This window comes from Geotrypetes seraphini, chromosome 2 (assembly GCF_902459505.1).
Source record: "Geotrypetes seraphini chromosome 2, aGeoSer1.1, whole genome shotgun sequence".
In the NCBI taxonomy this organism is placed as follows: Eukaryota; Metazoa; Chordata; class Amphibia; order Gymnophiona; family Dermophiidae; genus Geotrypetes; species Geotrypetes seraphini.
Window position 1 is genome coordinate 427757750 of NC_047085.1, and position 15405 is coordinate 427773154.

The following is a 15405-nucleotide window of genomic DNA, read 5'->3' on the forward strand; positions in this document are numbered from 1 at the left end:
AGGAAGGAAAGGTGAGTAGTGGAGTCCCTCAGGGTTCGGTGCTGGGGCCGATTCTGTTCAATATGTTTGTGAATGGCATTGCTGAAGGGTTAGAAGGAAAAGTGTGCCTTTTTGCAGATGATACCAAGATTTGTAACAGAGTAGATACCAAAGAGGGAGTGGAAAATATGAAAAAGGATCTGCAAAAGTTAGAGGAATGGTCTAATGCCTGGCAACTAAAATTCAATGCAAAGAAATGTGGAGTAATGCATTTGGAGATTAATAATCAGAAGGAACCGTATATGCTGGGAGGTGAGAAGCTGATATGCACGGACGGGTAGAGGGACCTTGGTGTGATAGTGTTCGAAGATCTAAAGGCGAAAAAACAGTGTGACAAGGCGGTGGCTGCTGCCAGAAGGATGCTGGGCTGTATAAAGAGAGGCGTAGCCAGTAGAAGGAAGAAGGTGTTGATGCCCCTGTAAAGGTCATTGGTGAGGCCCCACTTGGAGTATTGTGTTCAGTTTTGGAGACCGTATCTGGCAAAGGATGTAAGAAGACTTGAAGCAGTCCAGAGGAGGGCGACGAAAATGATAGGAGGCTTGCACCAGAAGACGTATGAGGAGAGACTAGAAGCCCTGAATATGTATACTCTAGTGGAAAGGAGGGACATGGAGATATGATTCAGACATTCAAATACTTGAAGGGTATTAACGTAGAACAATATCTTTTCCAGAGAAAGGAAAATGGTAAAACCAGAGGACATAATTTGAGGTTGAGGGGTGGTAGATTCAAGAGCAATGCTAGGAAATTCTACTTTACGGAGAGGGTGGTGGATACCTGGAATGTGCTCCCAAGAGAGGTGGTGGAGAAGAAAACGGTGACGGAGTTCAAAGAAGCGTGGGATAAACACAGAGGATCTAGAATCGGAAAATAGTATTAAATATTGAACTAAGGCCAGTATAGGCAGACTTGCATGGTCTGTATAAGGTCGTTTGGGGGAGGATGGGCTGTAGAGGGCTTCAGTGGCTGGGAGGGTGTAGATAGGCTGGAGTAGGTTTTGATGGAGATTTCGGCAGTTGGAACCCAAGCACAGTACCGGGTAGAGCTTTGGATTCTTGCCCAGAAAGAGCTAAGAAAAATTTTTAAAAAAATTAAATTGAATCAGGTTGGGCAGACTGGATGGACCATTTGGGTCTTTATCTGCCGTCATCTACTATGTTACTATGAATGTGGAAAATGGAAGGAGCAGTCAATAATACTTTTGAAAAGGATGCAGCAGTGACAGAACAGTGAGGCAGATTGTGTAGATAGTATTTATTTTTTAAGAATCTTCAAAGGGTGAGATGGCTGAGAGTTAAGGTGGAGGCCAAACTTCGTGTGGAAGAAACTCTAGCAAAAAACATTAAGAAGGGGGACAAATCCTTCTTCAGGTATATTAGTGATAGGAAAAAGAACACAGACGGAATGGTACGCCTTAGCAAACCAGATGGGAATTACGTGGAAGCAGATTCCGATAAAGCCGAACTACTGAATGAATACTTCTGCTCAGTCTTCACATGCGAGGCACGAGGACATGTTCCTCAGTTAAGGGCTAATACAAGCGCGGAAGACCCGTTTCAGAATTTTGAGTTCACACCAGGTGACATTTACAGCGAACTGACAAGACTCAAGGTGAACAAAGCCATGGGACCGGACAATCTGCACCCAAGACTGCTCAAAGAGTTGTGTGATGTCCTGGCGGAACCGCTAGCCGTGCTCTTCAATTTCTCCCTAAGTACGGGGACAGTACCCTTGGACTGGAAAACAACCAACGTCATTCCTCTGCACAAAAAGGGTTGCAGGGCAGAGGCTGCGAACTACAGACTGGTGAGTCTCACATCAATAGTGTGTAAACTCATGGAAACATTAATTAAACGCAAATTAGACACAATCTTGAATGAGGGGAATCTACGGGATCCCAGTCAACATGGATTCACCAAGGATAGGTCTTGCCAATCCAATCTCATCAGCTTCTTTGACTGGGTGACGTCGTGTACCTGGACTTCAGTAAAGCTTTTGACAGCGTCCCACACCGCAGGCTATTGAGCAAGATGAAATCGATGGGGTTAGGAGAGACACTAACTGCATGGGTCCATGATTGGCTAAGTGGAAGACTTCAAAGGGTGGTGGTTAACGGTACCCTCTCTAAAACATCGGAGGTGACCAGCGGAGTACCACAGAGCTCAGTCCTTGGTCCACTCCTTTTCAACATATTCATAGGGGATCTGACTCAGGGGCTTCAGGGTAAAATAACATTATTCGCTGATGACGCCAAACTATGTAACATAGTAAGTGAATGCAATTTGCAGGATAGTATGGCACAAGACCTGCTTACATTGGAAAGATGGTCCTCGACCTGGCAACTGGGCTTCAACGCTAAGAAATGTAAGGTTATGCACCTCGGTAGCGGTAATCCTTGCAGAACTTACATCTTGAATGGAGAAACTTTAACTAGGACTTCAGCAGAACGAGATTTAGGAGTAATCATCAGTGCAGACATGAAAACTGCCAATCAAGTAGAGAAGGCTTCATCTAAGGCAAGGCAGATGATGGAATGTATCAATAGAAGTTTTGTCAGCAGGAAGCCTGAAGTCATAATGCCATTGTACAAAACCATGGTGAGACCTCATCTGGAATACTGTGTACAATTCTGGAGGCCACATTACCGTAAAGATGTGCTCAGAGTCGAATCAGTTCAGCGGATGGCCACCAGGATGATCTTGGGGCTCAAGGGTCTCTCGTACGAAGAGAGACTAAACAAATTACAGCTCTACACTCTAGAGGAATGTAGGGAGAGGGGAGACATGATTGAGACATTTAAATACATCAAAGGACGTATCGAGGTGGAAGATGATATCTTCTTTCTCAAAGGACCCTCGGCCACAAGAGGGCATCCGCTCAAACTCAGGGGCGGGAAATTTCTTGGCGACATCAGGAAGTATTTCTTCACAGAAATAGTGGTTGACCATTGGAATAAGCTTCCGGTGCAGGTGATCGAGGCCAGCAGCGTGTTGGACTTTAAGAATAAATGGGATGCCTATGTGGGGTCCCTACGAGGGTCGATCTGAAGAATTGGTCACTAAGTATAGACTTAAGAGGATGGGTCAGTAGAGTGGGCAGACTTGATGGGCTATAGCCCTTTTCTGCCGTCGTCTTTCTATGTTTCTATTCTCTCTTTATGGCAATATATAAGGTTGTGAGTTCTTTATGGTTGTTTTCCTTATTACCCTTCTTTATATCAATAAATTCATGTGTTAGAGAATTCAGGGTTGTTAAAGTTCTAAGGGGAAGGTAGAGGGAGGTGTTTGACTTTAAGATCATCATTATATTATTGCAGTACTATATAGGAAAGAAATTTAATTTAACTGCTTAGTTATAAACAATGGATTGAGGGGGTATAAGCAAATTAAATTCATTTCTGAGTATGTTGAAAGTTAATAAGTTTTAAGTTGTGTTTAATATGTGAAATTGCTGTAGTATTATTTCCCTGTTCTGATTTTAAGTTCCCTGTTTCATCTGAAGTTTGACAGAGAGGATAATTTTTAAATTAAACATATTAACTTTTTCTTTAGTTTAATATTGAAATAATTAGAAGGACAATAAATGAACTTTAATTGGAATTATTATTATTATTATTATTTATTTTGACTATATTTTAATTGGGAGCTAATGATAATATTTAATAAATTCAATCAATTGAAGTAATGATTAAATTTTAGTCGGAGTTAGTTTATTCATATGTGATCGCATAATTGATACCTTTTGTATAGGTTAGTTTAACTGATATTAATGAATTGTTAATTAAAAATGGGGTGTTGAGTAACAAGAGGAAGGTAAGGGTGGGGGTGGAGGGTAAAGGCTGTGTGCTCTCTTAATACATGTTCAAATTATTCATGATTCGTTTTGTGAGGTGGGGAAGAGGGTGGGTCTGGGGAGATATTGGATATGTGGGTAAATACCTTTAAATTTATGAATGGAAACATAGTTGTAAGGAGGAATTTAATTTATGTATGTAAAAAGAAATCAAAGGAAGGATGGGTAGTGGAGTGTAATTCATTAACATGGCTTTGAAATTATTTTCTCTGAATGTAAATGGCCTTAACCATCCTATAAAAAGGAAAAAAATACTCAACTTCTAAAGCAGCAGGAAGCGGACGTATGTTTCATTCAAGAAACTCATTTCTTTCCTTCAATGACCACCTCAACTCCTTGGTAAAAAAAATGCTTCTTTAGCCTTCATATGCTGAGGAAAGTGAGATCCTGCTTTCATCATTCTCATTTCGCCGTCCTTGTTCAATCCATCATCCTCTCTAGACTGGATTATTGCAACTCCATCTATATAAGCCTAACTAAGAAAAACCTCCATAGACTTCAGCTAATCCAGAATGCCGCGGCCAAGCTTATTTTCGCAAAAGGCAAGTTCGACCACGTCTCCCCACTCCTGTCCAAGCTTCACTGGCTTCCAGTACACTCCAGAGTCCTCTTCAAATGTGCCTGCTTAGCCTTCAAGATCCTACATGGCATCCTTCCTCCCGTTATCCCACTCTTCTGGAATTCCTCAAACCTTAACTCCACCAGATCCTCCCAAAAACTGAAACTATCATTCCCCTCTACAAAAGGTATATCCCGTGCAGGAAAACTAGGAACATCCCTCCCCTTTAGAACTACAGAACTCTGGAACAACCTCACATCCCCGCTCAGAAATTCAAGCTCCCTCCAATCCTTCCGCAAACACCTGAAAACTTGGTTCTTTTCAAAAATCTAACACCTCCCGCTCTCTGGTACCATGTCCCTCTCTATCTTCCTAGTTCCTTTCCTATAACCCTTCATTGTAGTTCTTTTCTACCCTAACTCTGTAAACCGTGCCGAGCTCTACGCTTGCGGAGATGGCGCGGTATACAAACCTAAGGTTTAGTTTAGTTTAGATTTAACAGCTATTGAAGCGGGAAAGTTGGAAGGGGGGATGGGTCAAACATAGGGCTCCTTTTACGAAGATTTGCTAGGGCCTTAATGCACAGAATAGGGCACGCTAAATTGCCAAGAGCGCTAACCGCTACCGCCTCCTTTTCAGCAGGCGGTAGATTTTTGGCTAGCGCACGCTAATCCAATGTGTGCGATAAAACCACTAGCGCACCTTTGTAAAAGGAGCCTATAGTTTTTTCACTCCTGCTTTGGGCAAAAAGGTTGGGGGTGGCTATCCTAGTACATAGGAAATGTCCAGCTGCATTTAAAGTGATATCAGCAGATCCCATGGGAAGATGGATTCAAGTGCACATGAGCTTGGGAAAAGATAATCTGACGCTTTTTAATATTTATGCCCCTAATTCAAATCAGGCCGAATTTTTCAAAACTTTCCAACAGTTGTTCCTGCCACTGGCTTCTTCTAATTTAATAGTAGCTTAGGACTTTAATGCTGTTATGGATCCCTTATTAGACAAACAGCCCAGTAAGTTGATAAAATCAATGAGCTTAGATAATTTAATACAATCATGTGGCTTGAAAGATATATGGCGGGTCCTACATTTTAATGATCATGAATTTTCTTTCTGCTCCCATGTACATAAGTCATTTTCTAGAAGAGATTATATTTTTGTTTCAGATCAGCTAACTCAGCAGGTTACAAAAGCCCTTATTTTGAGCTAAAGACGCTGCTATTCTTAGCACTGGCGACACAGGCAGAGTGCAGTGCTAAGAATAGCAGCGTCTTTAGCTCAAGTTGAGGGCTTCTTTAATTAAAAATGTTGGTGTCTGTATTAAAGGAGGTTAGCTAGCACCCTGACGAAACTAGGAGTGAAATGGTTGGGCAGCCATCGGGCAAAAAGATAAGTGCCTTTCCTTTAGAGCACTCTATAGCACTTTACAGCACTTTATAATTTATGCAGAGCCTGTTGAATCCATATAAAAGAATTTGTTGCACATGCACTTGCTAAGACCAAAGATGAAAACAGCACCCCAGTAAGAGCACGAATAGAAATAAAAAGTAGTGCCTTGGGCGTTTGAGGTCTAGCAAAAAATTCACTTAATATAGTTTTGTCCTCATTATCTTGTAGTTGAAGCAAGCCATTCAGAAGGGGTTCCCTGATTGGCGAAATCTAAAAAATTATTATAGCATGCAGATTCTATGCTTTCAAAAAGATTTTTTAGGACATCAGGCCGCCTGGTGGTATAAATTAATATCTGAATCCTTGAATAAAAAAACAAAAAATAGTCTTAGAGACATTTGGAGCATCGAGATAAAGCAGTATATTTCTGTGTCTCGATGGCCACGAATTTGGACTTGGAGGATGAGATGCACAGCGTCAGCATCTATGAGACAAACCTGTTTTTTCTTATTACATAGATCTTTTTGGACCCCTGTTAGGTTACACAAGTTAGACAGTTCTAAATCTAATAGATGTTGGCACTGTCATCTGGACATAGGGACACTGGATCATCTGTTGTTCTATTGTCCTTTGATACTCAACTTTTGGAAGTCAATATGGGGACATATTAAACCCCCCATGGACCGCTATAAATGCCAGCTTTTCTTAATTATGACTGGGATAGCTATGCAGATGGTAACTCGAAACTGGAAAAATCATGATCGCCTAAATTTTCCTTTTTGGCGGGCCAATCTATGCTATAGATATGAAAAAATGAATGCTGACATATAGGGGCACAGTAATTTGTTTAAACTGGTTTGGGGTCCATTGACGTCTTTTGTTACTTCATTGTAGTTATCTTTGGTTTTTGTTTGTTTCCACACACATCCAGGGGGATTCTTCTATCTTAATTTGGGTCCTTTGAGAATACACATCCAGGGTGGGTGGGAGGAGGGTGGGATTAAGTAACTATATATTTGAGTCATTGAGAGGACGGGTAGGTGGAGGGGAAAAAATGGTTGATCAGGTATATTTGTAAGACGATTGTGCTTTTCTTGATATATGTTATATTTGTATTTTGCACTGTTAATATGTGGAAAATCAATAAAGCATTATTTTAAAAAAGGCAACATACATAACAAATACAGACCCAGGCATGCATGGCATAATATGTTTTATTTCAATCTCATATAAACTGGCCCCTTGACAGGTGGTGTATCATTCTTACAAATTGAGTGAAAATGAACAACGACACTTAGGGCCTATTTATAATAACAGGAAAAAAGGTAGGTCTCCACAAAAGTTTCCATTAATGATCAATCCAGTTTCATCTTTTGTCTGGGAAAATGAAACATGAATTCTGATTGGTCACTATGAGCAAGTTCTCTCACACACATCCCACCTGCCCTCAGCCAATTTGACCTTCTCCCTCTCTCTCTCTTTCTCTCTCTCTCTCTCTTACCTGCCCTCAGCCACTCTGCCCTTCACACTCTCTCTCTCTCACCTGCCCTCAGCCACTCTCTCTCTCTCTCTCACCTGCCCTCAGCCACTCTGCCCGTCACACACTCTCTCTCTCACCTGCCCTCAGCCATTGTGCCCTTCACTCTCTCAGACAGCTTGTTAATTTTGCTATCTTAAGAGATTGGGAGATTGCTATCTCTTTTTGAACTTCAATACATATCAGTTATTGCATAATGTCTAAAGCCCTGTGTGATGTTATAACATACTATATTTAAAAATGTTGCTATCACCTCAGTAAGGACAATATGCAATCCTGCCACCACAAAACACTATGCAAAAACTTGTGCAAAAAGAGTTTGAACCTTACCATAACAACACTAACTTCTAGGACACTTTTTGGGGGCCAGTCAGAGCCAATATTCAACAGCACTGCCTGGGTTAGTGTCGCTGAATATCAGCTAACAAAGTCTGACCAGCAAATATTCAACTGAAAACTTAGCTAATTAGGTTCAGCTATATATTTACCCTAAGATACTTAGGGCTCCTTTTACGAAGGTGTGCTAGGGTTTTTAGCGCACAAACGCACACGAAAATCTACCTAAAAAGGAGGCGGTAGTGGCTAGCACGCTTGGAAATTTAACGTGCGCTATTGCGCACGTTAAGGCCCTAGTGCACCTTTGTAAAAGGAGCCCTTAGGGAGGGAAGTGTGGCCTAGTGGTCAGAGCTACTGCTTCAACACTCTGAGACTGCAACTTTAATTTCAGCCTACTCCTTTTGACTCTGGGTAAGTCACCTAATCCCTTCATTGCCCCAATTACATTGTGAGCCTGCCGGAACAGATAGGGAAAATACTTAAGAGTACCTGATTACTATTCAATGTATTGTAAACAGCTTTGGCTTAATTTCTTCATGAAAAGGCGGTTCATAAATCCTAATAAATAATATTCAGAATCAACCTCTTATACACCTTCCTAAGAGTAATTTTGTGAACCATAGCTCTTAAGCCAACAAGGATGCTCATTTGAAGAATGCTAAATTCCACAATACTTCCTGAAGTGATGATTATGATATGCTTGGAGGATGTTTCTGAAGAAAAAAAACATATTCTGAACCAACAACTTCCTATTCCAGTATTTTCATAAGATATCCTAATCTTGTTTTGCTTTACAAAAATTGAGCCTAGAAGAATATCTTGTCCTCTCTAATACTTCCAGTACCTGAAAATATAGATTTTCAAGAGTGTTTCAAGAACTTATGCCTACATAGTTATTGTGTGCTTTACGAATAGAAAAATACTGAAACCTTGTCAAGTGCTGCCTGTACAATTGATTCACTTTCAGTATCCAGGGCTGACGTAGCCTCATCAAGCAGAAGAATCTTAGGATTGCGAACCAGAGCTCGTGCAATAGCTATCCTTTGCTTCTGACCTCCGCTCAACTGTGTACCTCTTTCACCGACCAGTGTGTCAAACCTCTGCAAGAAATATTTACAGCTTCAGTTCAAGGTAGCGTTTTATTACTGCAGCTTATGTGACATAATCAAGGCTCATTTCACAACAGCCTGAGAAGAAACTGCTACACAGTATGGAAATTTAAACTCATGCTGTAAATTAGAGGTGACTGTCCTAGTCCCATGTTTATTATTCAAATAATTTTTATTGAGCAATAAACCAATACAGAATGCAAAAAATCACAGAGAACATCTTCCATGTCACTCATTTAGAGAAATTTCACCCCCCCCAGAACAGACCCCACAAATCCCCCCCTCAAGGGTTCCAAGAAAAGCCAGAGCAAGAATCTACAAATTTCCAAATAAAGAAACAAGAATACAAATACAAAATCACAGCCAGTCACCCATTCATAATTCGACTATGAGCCTAGCCCCATATTTATAAGCCCCTGTTTATACAACATTTTCAGTTAAGTCCTATTCAAGGCTTATGATGACATCTAGATGAGTTACTTCTGGCTGGAAAGAGGAGTAATAAGTGCCTGCAAGGCTTCTGAGACTGAAAAGCTGCAAAAAGCAGCATATAATCTGTTTTACTCTTTGGGATCTTGCATGGTATTTGTGATCTTGGCTGGCCACTGTTGGAAACAGGATACAGGGCTTGATGAAACTGCGGTCTGTCCCAGTACAGCAGCAGCTCTTATATTCTTATTCGATGAGACCCTGTGAAAGCTTGTGTTATGGTAAATCTTGTTAAAATAAATAATGTTCTCTTGCTGCTTCACTTGTACCATCTGTGATGTCTTACTTGCAAGCTGATATCGTGAAACTAGCTGTCATGTGAAAGATCACCAGAATATGGTATTTTTGGGAGGCTTTTCACACGAGTTCTAATTTCTCGATATACTACAGTAGCACTGGTAATCATCTGAGATCAAGAATCAGATGCACAAGTGTTGAATGGATACCCGGATAACCCTACTATTGACGTGACATTTTTTGCTAGAACGAGATGGTGGTGTTAAATGTAGGTAGAAGACTCATATAAATTTACTCTGAGTCTCTATAGCTCTACAGGGCTAAGACTGAGAACCCCAAAAAAACTGTGCAGGCTCAGAGTAAATGTAAATAAGCTTGTGAGTAATGACTTGTATTGAATATTTCCTGCTTTATTATTTTTGCATGGAATATATAGAGTTTTAGCCTGATTGCGATTTTCTCTGCTTTAATTGCTCCAAAGCAGCTCACTATAACTAAGTTCAGAATTACATAAAATTAGCAATTAAAGTTCACAAATTACATAGCAACATCTTGCTAACTTAATTAAATTTTAATGTAAGGAAACAGCTTTTTTTGGGGGGGAGAGCGGGGGGAGTGGTATTACAGTGTCTCCCATTATTAGGGTCCTACGACATGCTTTCACCGTATAGAAAATATGTGCCAGACTTTTCTCAGGTGCTCAACAGCCACCAGAGGACATTTACACAGAAAACTAGGAATAATTGTTGATAACTGGAGAATAGTACAGCTGCTATTTATCAATGTCCCTATTCTTCTTTTAAGACTGCAAAATAGCAGAAATCTGATTTTTGGAAAAATAGGGACATGACTTTTTGGATGTGCTCAGCTGTCTTAACTTGGTCCGAATTGTAACTCAGACCATCACCCCAAAACAAAGAAAAATCTAACAGGTCTGCAGTAAAATGCGAACACCAAAAAACAAAGAAAAGACTGCAGAGTAGAACGTACAAGGTGCAGGAATCTTTATTAAAAGTCTATATTAAATTATAATCCATAAAAAATGGCTCTCTTATACATGGAGTGTGGACCCAACACGGTCCATGCGGTCCTTTTATTAAGCCGCGGTAGGGGGTTTAACGCGAATAATACCGCGCGTTAAACCACCTGCCGTGCTAGTCCCTAACGCCTCCATTGACAAGGTGTTAGGTTTTTTGCTTGCCGCGGGGGTTAGCGTGTGATTAAATGTCTGACGCACTAACCCCGCTAGTGCGGCTTAATAAAAGGACCCCCATGTTTCGGAGAAATACTCCTTCCTCAGGGGTCCTATTGAGGAATAAAAGGGAGGTGTGTAAGATGGGGTGGCTACAGACATAAAGCCACCAATGGTGAGTGATGTGTATGAAGAGTAAAGAATACCCAACAGTGTCAGCATAAAAGAAATATATAAAGGGATTATACCTTGATTGTCAGCAGAAAAAATAGACAAAGAGTGTACGTGTATGGATGTGAATGATTACTAAAGGTGTTGGAATGTGGCGAGAGTGAGAGATACGAATCAAGTGAGATGCCCCTCATGACCACTGAAGGAGCATAATCGTGTATGAAAAGTGTGAGAAGCTGTGAATATGAAAGAAGATGAGGAGTGACACGGTGAAATGCAAGGGAAACCCATCAGAACTTGTGAAGAGAGGTGAGATTGGTACCTACCGGGGTATCCATTGTATCACATACAGAGAGTCATGCGGAGCACACAGTTATAATATAAAATAATCAAAATTCTTCAAATAAAAGGATAAATGTAATTAATAAAAGAACATAAGCAAAATGTGAAACTGAAATGATGATGACAATCAAGGTTTAATCCCTTTACACATTTCTTTTATGCCGACACCATTGGGTATTCTTTACTCTTCATACACATCACTCACCATTGGTGGCTTTATGTCTGTAGCCACATCTTACACACCTCCCTTTTATTCCTCAATAGGACCCCCTGGGAAGGAGTGTTTTTCTGAAACACGGACCGTGTTGGGTCTGCACTCCATGTATAAGAGAGCCGGTTTTTATGGATTATAATTTTATATAGACTTTTAATAAAGATTCCTGCACCTTGTACGTTCTACTTAGACCATCACACCATCAGCAATTCAGCTGGGATTCCAATTGCTCAGTTAGATCAGAATTATTTAGTGTAGAGTTATAGAAGCCATACTGGTAGTAAAGAAAAGTAGATTACTAGTAAACTGTTATAGTTCTATTGAATCAATTAATAATTAAACAAAATTATTGTGGCGAGCGAGTATTCCAGAACAGATAAGACTTGTTTTTCAGACTAAGATCTGAATTGTTTTACTGAATCAATGTAGCAATAAAACAAAGATGTTATGGTGCATGAACATGAACAGATAGGACTCCATTTTTAGACTTGTGTAAGATCTGAATTTCTCAAGGACCGTTCCTATTAACAACCTGTTTAGAAACTGCTTGGCTAACTGCCAGGCTAAATTATGTTCTTCTTTAAGTGGCCTGATACGATTCAAATTAGGAATTAACAATTTTAAAAGAAATTTATTGAAAACTGCAGTTGGTTTGCTTACATTTGGAAGTTCCATGATGAAGTTATAGGCATTGGCTTCCTTGGAAGCACTTTCAATCTCCTGCATTGTCACATCTTCTCGACCATAACAAATATTTTCTGCAATGGTGGTATCAAACAGAACAGGCTCTTGGCTTACTACTCCAATAATCTCCCTTAGGTATCTAGTATTTAAATTCCGGATATCCTGCCCATCGATGGTTATCTAAAAAAGAACAATCACAGTAAAAAACACTAACACAGCTGCCCTAACACCCCTGGCATTTCAGCTGAAGATTGGAATCAAGTTGAGAAAACAAGAAAATGTTCCAAATGACAATCTAAAGAAGAACAGTTCAAGAATTGTCATTTCCCTGCTATTTTCATGGCCTGTGACTCATTTTACCTTAATCTCTGGGGCATACTGATTTTGCAATGGATTTCCAAGGTTAATTTGCATGCCTTTCATAATATTAAATCTTTTAAAAAAACAACATAACAGTAGTACTTTATTTTCAATTCACATTTTGCACACTGCCCTTAAATAATAAGACGTAGAAAAGAAGAGGGATTCAGAGTAAAACCACAAAGGAACACAAAAAGCACAAAGGGCCAAATTCAGTAAAGGACATCTAAAAGTTAAGCATCATTTTGATATACAGGAGCATATTGCTGAGTACGATTCTATAATGCATAGATGCACTATAGAGAATCGCGCTCAGCAATGCTGAGTCAATCTAAGCATGTCTATATTGGTAGACGTCCTTTGCAGATTCACCTTTTAGGCGTTGCATAGACGTCCTAGTATCATCTATAATGTTATCGGGTTAGCATTATGATGTAATTAGAATGGCAATTTTATGCTTTTTTTTTTTACATTAAAATTGTATGCAGTAAAATGCTGGCACTGCTATTATATTTATTTATTTCTTAATTATTTATATACCACTTATATCCTATGTGGTATTTAAATTTGGCTCCTTTATCATATTTCTCTTCTATTCCATTTGCCCAGGGTCAAAAGGAGCAGTGGGGATTTGAACCAACAATGTGCTAAGGCTGTACCTCTAACCACTCAGCCATTAAACCATGTGCCAGTTCCAAAACCAAGCTTATATTCTCTTGATTCACAAGTAGTCATTTTCCTAGGCTAAATATAAAATATGTACCTTCAACATTTGTCCAGTTCCTCTACTGTTTTCTAAAAAAACTCTTTAGGCCTCTGTGTTCCTCAATCAAAGAACAGTGGTACCTTGGTTTGCGAGCATAATTAATTCCAGAAGCATGCTCGTAATCCAAAGCGCTTATATATCAAAGCAAATTTCCCCATAGGAAGTAATGGAAACTCGGATGATTCGTTCCACATCCCCAAAACTGGCTGGTGTGAGGAAGAAGTTGTGTGCGTAAGATGTGCACATAATCTGTGCACTGGTTATGAGACTGCATTAGCTTGCATCCTTCTCTCCCGCTTCCAAACAGATTTTACTGCAGCTGAAGACTTTGGGCGGGTTGAGTGGGAAATCTGCTTAGCCGAGTTAGGATGTCAATGTCTTCTGCCCTTGGCAGAGAATAATAAACACTTAACCAACTTTCTAGAGGGCTAATGGACATTCTCCTAAGCACTAGCATTTCTTCTAGCTCAGGGTCAAGCGTATAACATCGCTGTAGGGGGTGCCCATACTTTTGCTATGTTGAGTACTGTAATTTACAGAGGTAAGACTGGGACACACACTAGCATGCACTGCCCCCCAACAACAAACTTCCTGCAAGTCTTGTAGTTTTCACTACCTGGGACGTGACCAGTGACACCCACATATCTGTGACAAATTCATTTGGACATTTTCAAGCCCAGTGGTATCTGCTGAGGCTGCCCACTAACAATCCTGCAGCTTTCCTTTTCTGGTGGCTCGTTTGCCTGATACAATTTCTCTCCTCTAAGGCGTCCCGCTTTGCCGGAAACAGGAAGTATCGATAGAAGAGAGCTTTCCGGGCTTGAGACTATATGGGTCTGCTCTGTCCGTGTGACATCACCAACTGTGTGGCTGAGTGGATTAGCTATTCAGCATTCTCTAAGACGTCCGTATCCAGGCAGGATCACGCTCATTGACGTATGCGCTCGTGTATCTAGTCAACAGTTAGTTTGCGAGTTAAAAATTGCGGTACTGTTTTGCTTGTCTTGAAAAACACTTGCAAACCGCGTTACTTCTATTTTTTGGTGTAAAGAGAACTCCTTGCAAAAGCAGGTCTAACTTTGAGCACGAGTTGGGTGCCAGGTAGGTGTGAGTTAGGTGGTTGCGACTTAGGCATCACTTAAGCATGCTGGAGGCATCTGCATATAGGTAAACGGGGCTTTATTTTTTGGAGTATAGAGTTTGATATTAAGGTCAAAAGATATTTAATAATGCTTTACCTAAGCAAAGCACATGAAAAATGTGTGTGTGTATATATATATATATATATATATATATATATATATATATATATATATATATATATACATACATTGTATGCTAAACCTTCTATTTTGGGGGGTAAAGAGGACTCCTCTTTGATAATAATAGAAAGATGTTTAATAATTAATTACTCAAGCAAAGCATATGAAATATATATAGCATACTAAACTTCATTCTCAAAAGGCTAAAAAAATAATAAGAAAACCCCTACTCACAATGGCTATGGTTCAGAGCAAGTAGACATGTCTGATGCACAATCTTGACATCGTTGCGACATCATCAATATGTACCTATAGGAATATGTTTCTGACCATACTAGGGATTTGAACCCATCACCTTGGGAAGATGGAAGTGTGTGGTGCAGTGGTTAGAGCTACAGCCTTGGCACCCTAAGGTTGTGGGTCTGAAATCTTCTCTGCTCTGCTCCTTGTGACCCTGTGCAAGTCACTTAACCCCCATTGCCCCAGGTACATTAGATAGAGTGGGAGCCCACTGAGACAATTAGGGAATAATGCTTGAGTACCTGAATAATTTGTAATTTGCACAGAACTGTAGGATATGCAGAATACAAATTATAGAAAGAAATATTCAGCTAATTATGGACCGCTGTTGGTACAGGTGAGACGAGATCTTCAGCAGTGGAGGGGATTGTGGTTGTTGTGGTGGGGAAGAATAGCGGTGTTGAAAATGAATATCCTCCCCTGGTTGTTGTTTCTATTTCAAACGCTGCCTATTCCCCTTCCCAGGGGCATTTTGGTAGGTTTGCAGAGAACCTTCTCCAGGTTTATTTGGGGATATAAAGCTTCTCGGTTGACTAAAAGGGTTATGTGGGCCCCTAGAGAACAGG

At 40.2% G+C, this 15405-nt stretch overlaps 1 protein-coding gene across 1 annotated transcript in view; it reads right to left on the reverse strand.

Moving 5' to 3' along the window:
• ABCB1 (ATP binding cassette subfamily B member 1) overlaps nucleotides 1-15405 on the reverse strand; it is a 356266-nt gene that overhangs the window by 143529 nt on the left and 197332 nt on the right. Inside the window, exons 13-14 of the mRNA XM_033931220.1 lie at nucleotides 12128-12331; nucleotides 8643-8813 (exon numbers count right to left, since the gene is read on the reverse strand). Coding sequence (XP_033787111.1) covers nucleotides 8643-8813; nucleotides 12128-12331 — 375 coding nt within the window. The remainder of the gene's footprint in view (nucleotides 1-8642; nucleotides 8814-12127; nucleotides 12332-15405) is intronic.